The 15201-nt window shown below is 34.6% G+C and overlaps 2 protein-coding genes across 2 annotated transcripts; both read right to left on the bottom strand.

Annotated features, from left to right (window-relative positions):
* Window positions 1–7271: 7271 nt before the first annotated feature.
* LOC120279393 (protein PECTIC ARABINOGALACTAN SYNTHESIS-RELATED-like) lies at window positions 7272–14135 on the bottom strand. Its single transcript, XM_039286328.1, has 11 exons — window positions 13812–14135; window positions 13242–13292; window positions 13059–13149; window positions 12681–12757; window positions 12420–12508; window positions 11462–11581; window positions 9530–9646; window positions 9230–9373; window positions 9018–9141; window positions 8741–8933; window positions 7272–7652 (listed from the first exon to the last, which is right to left on the bottom strand). The coding sequence occupies exons 1-10, from the start codon at window positions 14121–14123 to the stop codon at window positions 8745–8747; spliced, it is 1314 nt and encodes a 437-aa protein (XP_039142262.1). The 5' UTR covers window positions 14124–14135; the 3' UTR covers window positions 7272–7652; window positions 8741–8744.
* Window positions 7293–7789, bottom strand: LOC120279204 (protein PECTIC ARABINOGALACTAN SYNTHESIS-RELATED-like). Its single transcript, XM_039286071.1, has 2 exons — window positions 7718–7789; window positions 7293–7652 (listed from the first exon to the last, which is right to left on the bottom strand). Exons 1-2 carry the CDS (start codon window positions 7787–7789, stop codon window positions 7293–7295), a joined length of 432 nt encoding a protein of 143 aa, XP_039142005.1.
* Window positions 14136–15201: the final 1066 nt, after the last annotated feature.

Genomic DNA, 15201 nt, shown 5'->3' with positions numbered 1-15201 from the left:
AATTGAGAATTTCATAAAATGCAACATAATTAAGCAAGAAACAGTTCATTACTCAAATAGAGTATAAATCTCCAAACCTATCCTCAGAATTCTTACAAACCAAATCAAGTAACAAATACAATTAAGCAACAGAGTTCACACCATTACACTAAGAAAACATATAAAGATAACTAGGAAGCTAACTTCCCTCTCAATCTAATCGTCGGAGACTACTGTCGGAGTTTCGCCAGAGCTCACCGCTACTCAAAACCAAGCCTACTTCTTCTCAGACTTCAGCTGCCCCTTTCCTCTTGTTTTCTCCTCCTTTTATATTCTATTACACTTGGAAATAACAAACCCACTCACCACTCGTGAATCCCTTCCTTCTCATTGGTCCACGGTATCATCCTCAACAAACCCCTCGAGATGAAAACTCCTCCATTTCATTATCTTGCATATGTATCCAATAGATGCCTCTCCAACCATGTCACGCGCTTCGTTGGTGTTATAACCCTCATCTGATGTAGATGCACCTTCCCAAGCACATGCTGCTCCTTTGAATCTTTAATGTTTGGCTCCATCTTACAACCCACCATAACACTCTTAATCATCTACGTAAACTTAAATTTTAATGTTTAGTAGCGACAATTAGGAACATATTGTAGACAACATATTTCCACTTGCACGAATGTCTACTCACACACTACACTAAACATAGGACATGCAAAAATATCTTTAATAACTAACGAAACATTGTGATACCATTTCCATTACTTTACCATCTTCAGTAAACAATATTATTGTGCTTATAAACAATAGCACGGTAAAAAAATGAGATGCAGAGTATTTTGATCTCAACCATTCAATCAATTTAGCATAGTAACTAAATCAATCTCAGCCGTCCAAACTCATTTCTACTAGTCCTATAGTTGCAAATCCAAAAAACTTATATAGGAACAGAGGGACACCAGAGCAACCCTAATGAACAGGGTACCATGGGCGAGCACTGTTCATGACACTGTTTATGCACTAAGATGTACCTATCTATCTCATCCTTACTCTTACCCTTCCTTTTTTCAAATCCAGGGACATCTCTTTGAACGTCTCCGGATGATCTTTATTCATATATATATGTATATATAATTTTTCTTCATAATTTACTAATAATAAACTCTAGCCCAGTTGGTTAAGGTGTCACTAGTTGGAAAACCCCAACCTATAACAGGGCCCACACATTGACCCGATGGCCTGGTCGAGGTGCGGGTCAGGACCAATTTTTTCCGGGACCATGCCCTTTAATTTTAGTCTTGAAAATATTTAAAAAAATCAGGAAAGTACCAAAAAATCTCTCCACAGTTTGCATAATCCCAATAAATCCCTGCAACTATTGGGTTTCCTTATAAGTCCCTCTTTTTTTGTTTTATTTACTTTTCAATCTATTTACACTTAACGGAGGCAATGAAAACGTTATGTAGGATAGGAAATTACAATAATGCCCCTGATCTCAACCACATGAAACGGCGGCTCTCCCATCCTGTCAACCGGTTGAAATGATGAAAATAACCTTGTAATTTTTTTATTGTTGTTATTATTATTATTATTATTATTATTATTATTATTATTATTATTATTATTATCTTGTTAAAAATTGAATTTGAAACTTTGGTTTTTTTATTTTGAAGTTAATAAATTTAAATTTATTTTTAAAATTTATAGTATTTTAATTTTTTTTTGTAAAAATTAAGATGGTTTTAAATAATATTTAATTATTATTTTATAAGTAATTAATGGAATTGTTTTTAAGCCGGTTAATAAAACTTATTTTATTTTGCAAGAATACCAATCATTATTAATGATCCATCCCAATTTCTTTGCTTCTTTCTTGTCCTGCTACCTTGTTTTTTTTTGTTATAATTTTTTATCAATGAAATTATGATTAATTCAACTTTATAAAAAAAAATTCATTGCATATCTAATTAGACAATTATTCATAAAAAAAAATCCAAAATATATATTAAGCTTTTCTACAATTTTGAGGAATTATTAAATTTGTAATTTGGTTTTATTTTTTTATAATTTTTAGAAATTGGTCCATGCAAAAGATATATATATATATATATATATATACATACATGTAGGAGTGAGCAAAACCAGGTACCCGATCCTAGTTTTAAAACTGGATCGGATACCTGATTTTTTGGATCGGCAAAAACTCGACCCGTATCTGACCCGGTTTAAACCGGGTACTAAAAATCGGGTACTCAATTTAAACCGGATCGGATATCGGATATCCGGATCCAAATTTAACAAAATTACATAAAAAAACAATTATGAAAAATTTATAACTTATAAAGAGCATTAAATTCTTATATTATTTTTCACACAACAAACGTCATAACAAAAAATAATAAAGAATTTTATCAATCTTAGTCATTGCACCAAAAAAAAAAAAAATCAAATCAAATCAAATAACTTCTAAAGCATTAATAATGATCACTAGTTGCTAGAGAGAGAAAAGGATGAAGGCAACTATATAACTATATAACTCTTAAGTTATTAGATTAGGCATTTGGATGTATTTTTTTTTTTAACTTTTAACCCTTGTAAAATTTAAATTTATTAATATATATATATAATATAATAATATCTTAAATAGTTTAGATGAGGCATTTGGATTATGTTTTTTCTTTTTTACTTTTTAGACAATATAAAAGTTAATATTATTTTATATTTATATATAAGAATATGCTAAACAATAAAAACCGGATTGGATTCGAATACCCAATTTTTAATTTCTCCCGACCCAGATCCGACCCGGTTTTCATCTAAAAAATTCGGATCAGGTACCCGACCCTTTTTTTGGGACCGGGTACCCAAAAAATTTAGATAAAAAAATCGGATACCGGATTGTATTATCTGATCTGGATTTTTTTTGCTCACCCCTTATACATGTTTACTAACTATTTAAATTAAGTTTTTCTTAATTTTAATGGCGTGTTATACATGATGGATACCAACTGTATAAATTAAGCTTTTCTTAATTTTAATGGTGTGTTATACATGATGGAGGAGACAACGGTAGACTAAACGCTGAACCTGAGATAAATCTGTAGGGCTCTGACATCAGTACCTAATGTAAACTTTAATATTGCAAGAACTTCAGTTACCATATTATTACTTGTCATTTTTTTTTTGTTGTCTGTAAGTGACTAATATTGTTGTTTGTAATTACAAAATCAGTCGTAAATCCGAAATGTACTCAACAAATGATGCACATTAAATGGAATGTTAAACAAGAAAATACAGACAATACACAGGAAACATAAATAATGCACACCAAACAAAGGTAATACACAATTAACAGAAATAATACACACCAAACGGAAATAATACACAGGAAACAAAACTACTACACACACAACAGAAATAGTACACAAGAAATGGGATTACTACACACAAGACGAAAACAATACACAAGAAAGAAAATTAATACACATGTACTCAGTCAACTACATAACAACATTATAACATACACAGTTCGTGGCATTTTAAGTGTGCACATGAAAGGGTACGACATTGCCCTGATCATCTCGTGTTATGAGATGACTAATAATGTGAAAAACTGTGATTAGGACAATCACCTCGTATAATGTGTTATAGGGAGACCAGTTTAAAGGCGGCGTCTATGTGCCTGCTATTGAAATCACTCAAAGGAAAACAGGGAAGTGTGCCATCTTTCTATGCGAAATGTTTGCTAATTTTGTTTAATGAGTTGTTTCATGTGTATTGTAATAGTTTCATATGTATAATGCCCGGTATCTGTGTAATATATAAACTTCATGTTTAGAATCATTGCTTCCTGTGTATATTCATAGGGTCTATGTAGAATCCTTGCTTCTTGTGTATAAAATTGATGTGTAGTGTTTCATTTTTATGTGTATATTATAGATTAACTATGTATGATATGCTGACGACATTGTATTTGTGTGCTTGCTTTATAGTTCTTCGAACTTATGTCAGTTAGTGACAAAGAGAATTCTTGACGGTTATGAGATCGGCAGAAAAAAAGAAGCTATTGTAAACGACGAAGGCACTTTAAAATAGTTATAATGTTGATGTATTCTATATTCAAGTGAAGAATATCATTTTCATAACTTCAGTTTCCATATATGTACTTGTATTTTTTTGTTGTTTGTGAATGAAAACATTGTGTATAGAGTACACAGGAAACATAAATATAATTTACTAAATAGGAAAAGTAAGAAATGTACACAGAAAATAATGCTAATCAATATAATTTACTAAACAGGAAAACGTTAAAGATACACGGAAACGTAAATAATACACACCAACCCGATATAACACATAGGAAACGGATAGAGTTCACAACAAACCGATGCACTACACAGGAAGCCGGATTTCTACACAGGAAACGAAAATAATACATAGTACTCCAAATATATTCACAGGAAATGAATTTAATACACAAGTAAAAAAAAACCTACACAACAACAACAAAACAAACACAGTTCATACTTATATTAGACGGAAACTAAACATGGCAATAGTAAAAACAAAGGAATTACACTATCGTTATGGATAGAATGTTCAGTCCGCTATGACTGCATTACATGATCTATGACTATGCCCAGCTTGATGGCACTGGCTACAATGTAAATAGTAGACATCGAAGGCATCTGACTCAATTCTCTTCCTTCTTGGACGGTTGGACCGTTTCTTTGATATTGGTGGCCGAATTCGAACTCCTGTTTGTCGTCAGATGGCTTGTCACTGTCAAAAAATCGAGGATATTGGGTTGGTATACGCATGATGATACCATTCGGCTGTGAAGTAATTGTCTACGTAAGAATGGACATTTGTGTTTGTTTGCATGATCAAGGCACATACATGCTTTCACGGTAGGCCATATACTTCCCATCTTCTTCAGGAACAACCTCGAAATTGGATAACACGTATGGTATGTCAACAGCTCTATACAATGGTCGTTCTTTCAATTTTTGCATGACACGTTCAGAAACCTAGTTCTTGCTTGCTTTTGCATATGCTGTCATACCGATGCCTCCACCGCAAATGTGACCTACTTGAATTGTCTTCAGTTGGAACGTGCCTACATTTCCCTCTTTTGAAGCATGCACTCACCATTGGCATTCCGGACAGCGCACCTTACAGTCACCCATATTTTATCCTTTTTTTAAAAACGTAAAGTCAAAATTTTGTCTTATACCTGTGCTTCGTAGGAAATCTTTGAAGTGATATGCATTCTGAAACCGTTGGCATACTTTTATTGTCAACCCATCATGTTTTTGGGAACACCCGGCAATACTGAGAGCTCCAGAAGGAGGATGTTCAAAGAAAAAAAGTATTGCCATTAGGGTTCATGCTGTTTGAGAAGGACTCCTTGTGTTGTAATAAACAAAAACACACAAAATACACAAGAACGGTGATTACTACATAGGAAAAATTATAATACACAAGCAAACGCATATAGTACACAAAAAATAGGTATAATACACAAGAAATAATTATAATACACAAGAAAAGATAATAATACACAGGAAATGATAGGAATACAAAAGAACGACTACTTAAACACATGAACACAACCAAAAAATAACCAGCGATAGTAGTCATTGTTATATTACGATGGAATCAATGACCCCGCGTTTTCATCCGCAGAGCCACTCACTTCCTCGATGGTAATATCCCATGATAAATTTTTTGAAACTATGGTTGAAAGTTTGGGTCAGATTCAATTGGGCAAAGCATTTTGTATGAGTCAGCCGTTATGAACTTCACTCTCACTTGAGAAACATCGAGGGCCCAACGCACACATATCTCACCTATGACTGACTCATATGAGCTTAAGACATTGAATTGAAGTACGTGTCCTCCTTTGTATCGCGCCACAACACAAAAAGTTTCCATTTTTGATGGCATCTATATGAAATTTCAAAAAGCTTGTAAGATCCCGTAGTCACAAAAGCATGAATAATAAGAAGAAGGTTGTAAGATTCCACATGAAAAATAAGAAGAAGCTTGTAAGTTTCCACACATGCAAAAACATGAAAATTGATGACATCTACATGAAATTTCAAAAAGCTTGTAAGATCCCATAGTTACAAAAATATGAAAAATAAGAAGAAGGTTGTAAGATTCCACAGCCACAAAAACATGAAAAATAAGAAGCTTGTAAGTTTCCACACCCGCAAAAGCATGAAAATTAATAGGAAGAAGAAGAAGAAGAAGAACGTACATGTTGTTATTTTCAATGGGCAACCCAAACAAGATGAAAAGAAGAAGTTGAAGTTTCGGCAACCCAAACAAGATGGCAAAGAAAAAGTTGAAGAAGAATGAGAAGAATGAAAAAAAGAAAGAGTCTAAACGACAAAAGTATCAGACAAAAAAGCTTCTTTGCCATACATCACATTTAATATGATGTGATTTGAAGAGAAAACTTTTGTTTATACCTTTTCATTTAAGATATAGGCATTTGTGATATTTTTCATCCATTTAACTGACGGAAGTAACATCAAGTAAGATATGGGCATTTGTGATATTTTTCATCCATTTAATTGACGGAAGTAACATCAAGGATTAAAAAAAATTGGCTTCTGCAGTGAAAGTTTGAAACTCTTCAAGACACTTTAACGAAATTTTCCCTAAAAAAATTTACTATAGTACTTAAATTAGGAAAATGATTATTACTTTAGTTTTTCTGTACATAATAATATTCGCTCTAACCTTGGCAGATTCATCTATTTTGCTTCATCATACAAATCTATTTACTTTGACATCAAATTAAATTCAATAGCTTAAACAATGCATTAAACAACAACTTTGTCAAACCATCGACTCAAAAAAAATAAATAAATAAATAAATAAACCAATTGCCATCACTTTATTGGAATTAGAATCTCACATAATTGAATCATTATTGAGCACTGATTTTGCTTTTGCTTTTGCTTTTACTACATCAAGATTGAAATATATGCATGAACCATCAAACACATACTGATCAAACAAACCAAGAAATTTCAAATGGCAAATACTTCACTCAATGCTTCAACCTTAAAAAAAGTTTTATAATGTAGAAAAACAAATATTAAAACAAGCAAATATAAATTTACAAAACAAAAAAGAAACAGCCTACATTTAAAGGTGAATCAATAGTGAGAAGGCCAATATTCACCATAACTTCTGAAAACTATTACAAACAATACATGAGCGTTTTCTGTGCCAAAAAAAAACTAGACAGAAACAGCAGCAAAAAAATAATAACATTGTTTTTCGACCTATGCTCTACACATGCATGGTGTTAGAGGATTCTCCCACAAATCATAGTTAGGAAATGTCTCCTCAGGAAGACCAGTTCGGGTCTGGTGTGTCACCACAACATCATCGACGAAAGGTGCCCATCCCATGTAGGGGTCCCCAAAAGATTTCGACATGATCCCCTTGTCCGGCTTTATGGATTTCAGACGATGTCCCATGTATCTACGGGCTCCAATTATCAGCTTGGCAAAATTGCCACCGTGAGTCATCACAAATACATCGGACTTTAAGCAAACCAAGAAGTCTAGCGCAGCGAGACTTGTTACATGTTTTCGGAAATGATCTAGTTCCTTGTTACTAGCCAATTCCTCTTTAGTAACCTGCAAACACAAGTTCTGCAAATTAAATTTAATTGGGAACAAAATAATTCTCGTTTGCTAGTAACAAAGATAATTATCATACGATCTCTTGATGTTGGTAATGGGTATAACTTCTTGAATATTGCAAATGGCACCATCTAAGTATTAAATATAAACTCAAAAAACATGACACATTTGCTCTTCGATATGTTGTTACAGTTCATTCTTTGACATGTGAATTTAGGTTATTAGAAATCGAAGGCTGGAAATAACATGGGGCATACATAACCCAAAGATGGTATTAGTTTCAATCAATGAATCCAATAAAGAATAGATGAAGCTGAATTACCAGCTAAGAACAGGACTGCGAATGAGCCGAGCTTATTAGGCTGGGCCTAGCTTGAGCTCGGCTTAACATTAACTCAAGCTCAAACGCAGCTCGAGGTCAAAATTAACTCAAAAGTTTATTTGACCTTATCTCGATGTTAATTTTGAATGCTTGAGCCTTGGCTCAATTCAGCTCAAAATTAGGATTGAATCAATTTATTTTCAAGAATTCAAATTTGACTAAATTTGGCTCAAACCATATTTATAGCTTTGATTTATGCTCTTAATGATATGCTATACAAATTTTATAATATTTTCAGACTAAGTTGGTCACGTGGCATGCCACATAAGCTGGCATGTCAACATTTAAACTAGGTCGCTGCCACTTTGCACACAGAAACTGAAAAGAAGGGCCAAATTGAGCAATAGGTGTCTAGTTGGGGACCAAAATGAACATTTTTCACTTAAGAGACCATAATGAACAATTGCTTCGACTTAACAAACCAATATTGACTTTTAATTCTAGAAATATTATCAGAGACATAATGTGGAAGACATCAAATGAAATTCCTCTCATTTGCAAGAGCAGCTAAACCTAATTCCCTATTTTTAATTCTGTAATACACACTATTACCTTTTTTTAATTTTTTTTATAAACTACAAAAACATGATAAAGATTGCATTAAAATGTTGCTTGACTCCAAAGAAGAAATATTATCATAAATATGATGCAAAATCAGATAATCTTCTATTTTAAATTTTTAAGAAAAGAAAAGATTTACCAAATTAGGGAAACATGTTTCTGAGAGGAGCCATCCTGTTTTGACCACCATAAACCTGTCCGGAAGCAACATATATCTGTGTCTCTTTAGGGTATCCCATTGCCCGTAGTATCACAGCAACTTCTCCAGGCTCAAGGGGGCAGCGCCCTTCTTTTCGCTTCTGAAGGGCTAGTTCCCAGAGGTGAGATCCATTCTGCAAGGAAGCACATAACAAAACATGAGAAAAGCCTAATCATGTTTGACTTGAGTTCAAGATAAAATAGAAATTTTCAAAGACCTTATATCGCCTTGGCCATTCCTTTTGTCTATATGCTGCCATCATTGCTTTCTCTTCTCTAGTTCCAACAAAATCACAAAAGGAAAGTCCTACCATTCCTTTCTCAAACCTAAGGTGCAGTGCCCTGTTTGAAAAAGAGTTGGAATCATAGGCTTAAAAACAGGTTTTTCAAAAAATAACAAGTTGAAAGAAAGTCAATCAATGTTAGTTACATGTAAGGGTTTGAACTGCCTGTTCGGTTTCTCATCCTGGAAGCTAAAAGGTTTGCCATTTCCTCAATCTCCGGTAAAAATTTCAAAGCATGATAGTTGACTCTGCACCTCAGCCTGTTTATTTCAGCGGGAACATTATCATACCTGAAATAATGTATAAAAATAATCAAATCTCATTGGTAGCCAACAAAGTAAATGTGACCACCATGAACCATTCAACCTCATTAAGCACAAGAAATCATGCAAAACATAAGGATGTGATGCTAGAAGATCAAGTGTCTATTCTGGTCTGCTACTTACCCCAACCTATCAACAAAAGGCTTCAGAGCCATGATTTTCTTCTCCTTAATTCTTGGAAGTACATTGTCAATATAAAACTGCGCTGGGGCATACTTTGGAATGTTTTTTACCGTACGCCTGCCAGAGAAATGGAGTTCAAAGTCAACAGCAGGAAATTTTTTTTTTTGCATGATCAGACAATCGTAATCAAACAAACCCATAAAATTCAGATTGTTTTTATGGCAACCAACTCATAACCTGCTGTTGTACACATTCAAACCAACATCAACACTAAGGAACTAGTAACAATCATGGGATGAAATCATGATTTTGAAATTTATTTTAATGTTCATTTGAAAAAAAACAAAAGCTATTCTCTTTCGGTAATGGTTTTGTTTCAGTCAAAACTTATAGAAATATAAAAAAAAAAATGAAAAGGATAATAAACAATTAATTTTATATTACATTGTTATGTATTAATTTAATAATGATGGATGGAGAACCCCATCTCTTCTGGCCTCATCACTACATGAGAACATCAATTTCCTTTTGAAGATGGAGCAGCCGCCTGCTCCAACCACAGGTCAACGTTATGCTTTTCAGTCAGATATCAAATTAAAACCAAAACAATGCCCCCATTTCCACTACACCATGCAAATGATTAAGATTCAGCCAAAATTCAAAAATGATATTGGTATGTCCTTGTCTAAGCAATTATATTTAATCTAGTAGAGTAAACCAGAAATTTTATGTGTCAAAATAAACATATGATTGTAATTAAACACAGGTTCTTAGAGGCATACTGTAATCTACTCTTATGGAAGCTCAATACGCAAAGCTCATAAATAAGGAGAACAGAAAAGAAGCATGAATAGAGGATATATCTAGTTACTAGTCTTCCATTATGTTAGCATGTGCTTATCTTAGTTTAGTTGAGCTCATTCTAGTTCTAATATGATTTCAGATTAGTTTGATCATTATCCTCTCTTATTAATTATTTTGATGTTTGGTGATTCTGCCTTCCTCCATCTACAATGGCTAATCCTAAACCCACTCTGCTTTTCTTCTACTGCAACCGAGTATTACTCAAGAGTTATGCACCAATTTTCTGTTAAGCAAGTTGGGTATCATGGTGGCCTTCATATTAGTTCAGTTGAGCTTATCCTATTTCTAGTTTGATTTCATGTTAGCTTGGTCATTATTCTTTTCTGGTTTTATACCAATGTATATTGTAAGTCCAGGAGTTTATGGAGTATAGAATAAGAGAATTTAGTATTTCCACAAACTCCTTAGATTCCAACTACATAAAAAACATTCCACACCAAGGAAGTGTATTTTTAATATATCAGGCATCTAGAAGTAGTCTATCGTATGCAAGTCATTGCAAGACTTGAATACCCAAAGATCAACAACAATCAAAGAATTTCTAATAAACCCAAAACTTACATTTTCACGCACTAACCTGTAATGACAAAGATCAAATCACACTGACCATAAAACTGTTTACCCAGATGGCAAGCCATGATGCAGCCAAGAGCTACAGAACAGTATCTAGGAACTAAAAGCTTTTACAAGTGTCAGGAAATAATTGAAAGTTAAAAGGTCATGCGTTGCATTGACTTCACGCCAGATATCAGAACCAAACCATTTGTCATCACAAAAAGATACAGGACACTCACCCTCTAAGCCTAACAAGCAAAGAAAAATAGTAATAGCCTAAAATAGTAATAGCCTTAGGCCCAATCAAGAAAAATATGTGAGACATGTACAGGCCTTTTGCAACAGATCAGAAGAGACACTAAAAACAATAAACCAAGGAAAACAATCATATGGCATACACATAACATAAAACGCTAATCTCATTTGAGATGGATTTATTAGATAAAAACTATAATTCAGAAAGAAAGGAAATGGAACAATAAGAAATATATAACAGATAAGATCAGCAACAACCTTATACTTGTAAAAAGCTCTGTTTTGTCTAGAAACCAGTCAGGAATGTCACGTACTATATGAACATCGTACTTCAAATACTCAATGAAATGATCGACATCAAATATATCTTCAAACTTCCTGCACAAAGATAGGCATAAATTTAGTGCATTGAGTCAAAGACCAAAAAACATGTCTAGAGGATAAAAAATTAAGATCCAGATAAATGTTTGGAGCACCTATGGAGGGCTTGATGCATGCCCCATACACTGTAGTCAATTCTTCAGTAACTAGTAAGTAATAATTAATTTACAAGATCAATTTCATCATACTTGGACCTGTTTCATCCCCAAGTAATTGATCTTAGTTGCACCAAGCAAGAAATGTGAGAATGATAAGGGAGACAGGAAACTGTTCAAATTCAAAAAGTATGTCTTAACCACACTAATGAAGCCTGAATTCAGGCACAATAATACTCATTGAAAACGGAACTTCCTCTAACATGATAGTGAAGATAGGAAAATGTTAAGTTTGAAAATTTAAATGTTCACCACAACTGTGGAATCGGAATGCATGCACAATATGCTTATTGAAAAAGGAACTAACAATAATGCCAATATCCATAAATAGGTTTAAAACCCCAAGTTACTTTTTGAACATGTTGCGCTTAAGCTTGAAAGTCATTTATCATGCATGTGGCTGAACTTCTCACTAGTTCATTTTTATTTAAATAAAATTGAACTTTACCTACAATTCCATGCTCTCTTCACATTTAATAGCTTTTCCATAGGTCACAAATGCAACCACAACAATTAGATCTAGGACAGAACATACATTCATGATTTTTCATGTTTCACTAAAATTGCAAGTCAAAGATAAACTAAAACACACTTCATTGGAAGAAAAATAACAGGTTGCAACTGTAGTAACAATTTATATTATAAGCTATGTAGCAATGCATGCTTTTTCAGAATCTTACGTTTGATCTTTCCAGATTTGGTCTTGCTTCAGAACTGGCAATATAAGAGTTGCATTCATAATTTTGGCCACAGCCACAGCATTGCATATCTGCAAGAAACCATCAGTTCATAAATTACAGCTGATTGCTACAGAAGTAAGCAACTCTAAATACGAAAGAGAGATACAGAAGTCAGACTGCATGAGCAAGAAATTTTCATCAATGAAGCATATATCCAGTTATAATGAGCAAGAACTTTGGCCAGAAGGGAAGCATACATACAGCAATACGCTGTTGATTCAAGCCACCCTCAGCATGAATAAATATATAACCCGAAGTTTCATTCTCAGGTGGAAGATCTGCAGGACAGGAATGAAAGTGGATACATTGTCAAGTGCCCAAGAAAAATACTAAAACCTGATTGAGAAAAGGATATAGTAAGTTAACAAGGAACTTTTTAATAAGCAATACACATATCTATAATCCACCTGTTACTGAAACGGTAAAATAGGCATTCATCAAGAACTTTGCATGTAACAGAGTCATACAGTATCATGTCCACATACAGCACTAATCATGCCAAAATGGAATACAACATAACCCAAAAATAGAAGCAAAATATATTTAAGATAAAACGATAGTGATAGCAAACAAACTCACCTGAAATCTCATTCTCCTGGCGTTCAGCACATGGCTTCCATGAAGTAGTTGCGGAGTGTGGATTCTCCCAGAGAGAAGGTGGCTCTTTTACCTATTTGTAACATATAGCACAATTAGTTCCAATTGATTGTTATACCAAAGTCAAATGCAGATGAATCAATGAAGCTCCTTATTGAAACTTACAAATGGACACCGAAGCACAATTCCATCCTTGGTGCATAAATACGGTGCGGTCTAGAAACAAGATGAAAGCATAATCAGTGACACGTGTTCAACAAGAGAATAAACAAGGGATACATGCTAAGTTGTCCCAAAAGAGCCAGTGAGCTTCCAGTTCCATCTCAATTACTAATATGAGTCTAACAGAGGACGAAAGCATTGATGCATCAAAGCAGCCAAACATTTGAACTCACAAAAACACAAGATTGCTAAGACTGCTTACAAGATCAAAGAAAGAAAGACAAGAATAAAACAGCGAACGAAAACAGTAAGTTATAAAACAAGTGCGAAACAAGCAGTAGCATGAAAATGGAGTCTTTAAGAACATAACGCACCCAAGTGAAACCAGCACCAAAACAAAGAGAAAACTCAATAGCAACGAATCTCAAAATTACAACCAGGTTCCCAAAATGGAGAATTCTAAGATTCTAACCATCATAGATCACTCAAACTCCTCTCAAACGATTCAGTAAAACTCCAAAACAAGAATTTTCCCCAAAAAAAAGCCACAATTTTTTCCAGAGAGAGAATCACCAGGCGACTCCAGAGTGAAGGGAGTGACACAAGCGCCGCAACACACAGGATCAAACCCAGCACGGCAAGGATCCTAGAGTGAGAAGAAGCAAGAGCCCTAGCATCGTCAAGGTGAATGAGAGATCGAAGAGAAGGAGGGAGGAAACGAAGTGGATCTCGATCTCGATCGCGGCGGGGATCATCATCGTCGTAGTCGCCGGAGGGATGATCTCGGTGGCGATCGAAGGTGAGGGGGATGGCGGCGGCGTCGCGCTTGGCCGGAGAGGATGAGGCGCGGCTCCCCATCGACGCCGAATGCCGGAGCTCCGCCATTGCTGAACCCTCTCCGAGGCCTTCTTAGTCTCGAGATCAGGACCCCACCATTGGTTGGTGGGCCCTCTAAACAAGTACTATAAGAAACAGGGACCTTACGATTAAAATCGGACGGTTTATATGCTCAATAGTTTCATCTACCGTTGGATTTGCTTTAGGATGTGGACAAATTGATCTTGGTAATCAGAACTTGGATCTATCATTTATGTTAGATTTAATACCTTAATTAATCCGTCTGTTATAGTCAATTTGCTCTTCCGTCCTCTTATTATAATTTGTCTACTAAAAGCCCCTCTGTGGACTCCACCACTTGTTAAATATTGTTAATGATGGACTATGTATGTGAGATTTTGTTTTATCAAAAATGATTGCATCTTTTTTTGGTTGGTGGGTGGGATTGAGTGGGTTAATCAAGAGTTTAAACTCTTACTACCATTCAACTCTGGCTATGAATAGACATGAAGGTTGAAGCTCTGCATTGCACCATTTGTGAGAAGTGAATTGAGAGTGTGAGAGTGAAGAAGTGGGGATATATATATATATATATTGTGAGAATGAAGAAGTGAGGAAATATATATATATATATATATGTGAGGAAAATATTGTTGAGAGTTAGTAAATTCTTTAAATATGAGAGGGAATAGTGGTTTTCTCATTATTATTAGAGAGTTTGTAACTCCTAAAATTTTTCCACTTAGGGGGTGTTTGTTTCAAGGAATTTGGAGTTACATGTAACTCCAAATCCCTTGTATTTTGAAATCAAATGTTTGTTTCAAGGGATTTCTTTTTCTGAAGGGTTTTAAAATATCATAACTGATGGATTTGGTTTTACGGTCATTTTTGACCGTAAAACCAAATCCAAAGCTGGCAGAGATTTGTAAAATCCCGCACGTGTTATCACGTGAGGAATTCATGATTTCCCTTCTGAGGGTGAGTGGAGCTCAGGATTCAGATGTAATAGTTGGTTGTGTGAGTTGAAGACCCTCATCATCGACGCCGGCGCAGCTCCTCAGCACCGACGACGACGCACCCACCGGCGTATTGCGTCTGCATCTCCCGCACCATGATTAAGGTCCCG

The sequence above is a fragment of the Dioscorea cayenensis genome, chromosome 16 (assembly GCF_009730915.1).
Source record: "Dioscorea cayenensis subsp. rotundata cultivar TDr96_F1 chromosome 16, TDr96_F1_v2_PseudoChromosome.rev07_lg8_w22 25.fasta, whole genome shotgun sequence".
Classification (NCBI taxonomy): Eukaryota; Viridiplantae; Streptophyta; class Magnoliopsida; order Dioscoreales; family Dioscoreaceae; genus Dioscorea; species Dioscorea cayenensis.
The sequence above is the reverse complement of the archived record's forward strand: the minus strand, read 5'-3'. Positions and strand labels throughout refer to the sequence as shown.

Bases quoted from the DNA above. Each gene is read 5' to 3' on its own strand.
- LOC120279204 (XM_039286071.1), bottom strand. From the start codon at position 7,789: ATGGTGCCATTTGCAATATTCAAGAAGTTATACCCATTACCAACATCA. The intron at 7,653-7,717 runs GTTACTAGCAAA...TTGTGTTTGCAG, and splicing joins ATCGTATGATAATTATCTTT to GTTACTAAAGAGGAATTGGC.
- LOC120279393 (XM_039286328.1), bottom strand. From the start codon at position 14,123: ATGGCGGAGCTCCGGCATTCGGCGTCGATGGGGAGCCGCGCCTCATCC. The intron at 11,582-12,419 runs GTAAGATTCTGA...ATCTTTGTGCAG, and splicing joins CAAATCTGGAAAGATCAAAC to GAAGTTTGAAGATATATTTG. The intron at 9,647-11,461 runs GTTGTTGCTGAT...TTTCTCTGGCAG, and splicing joins GAGCTTTTTACAAGTATAAG to GCGTACGGTAAAAAACATTC.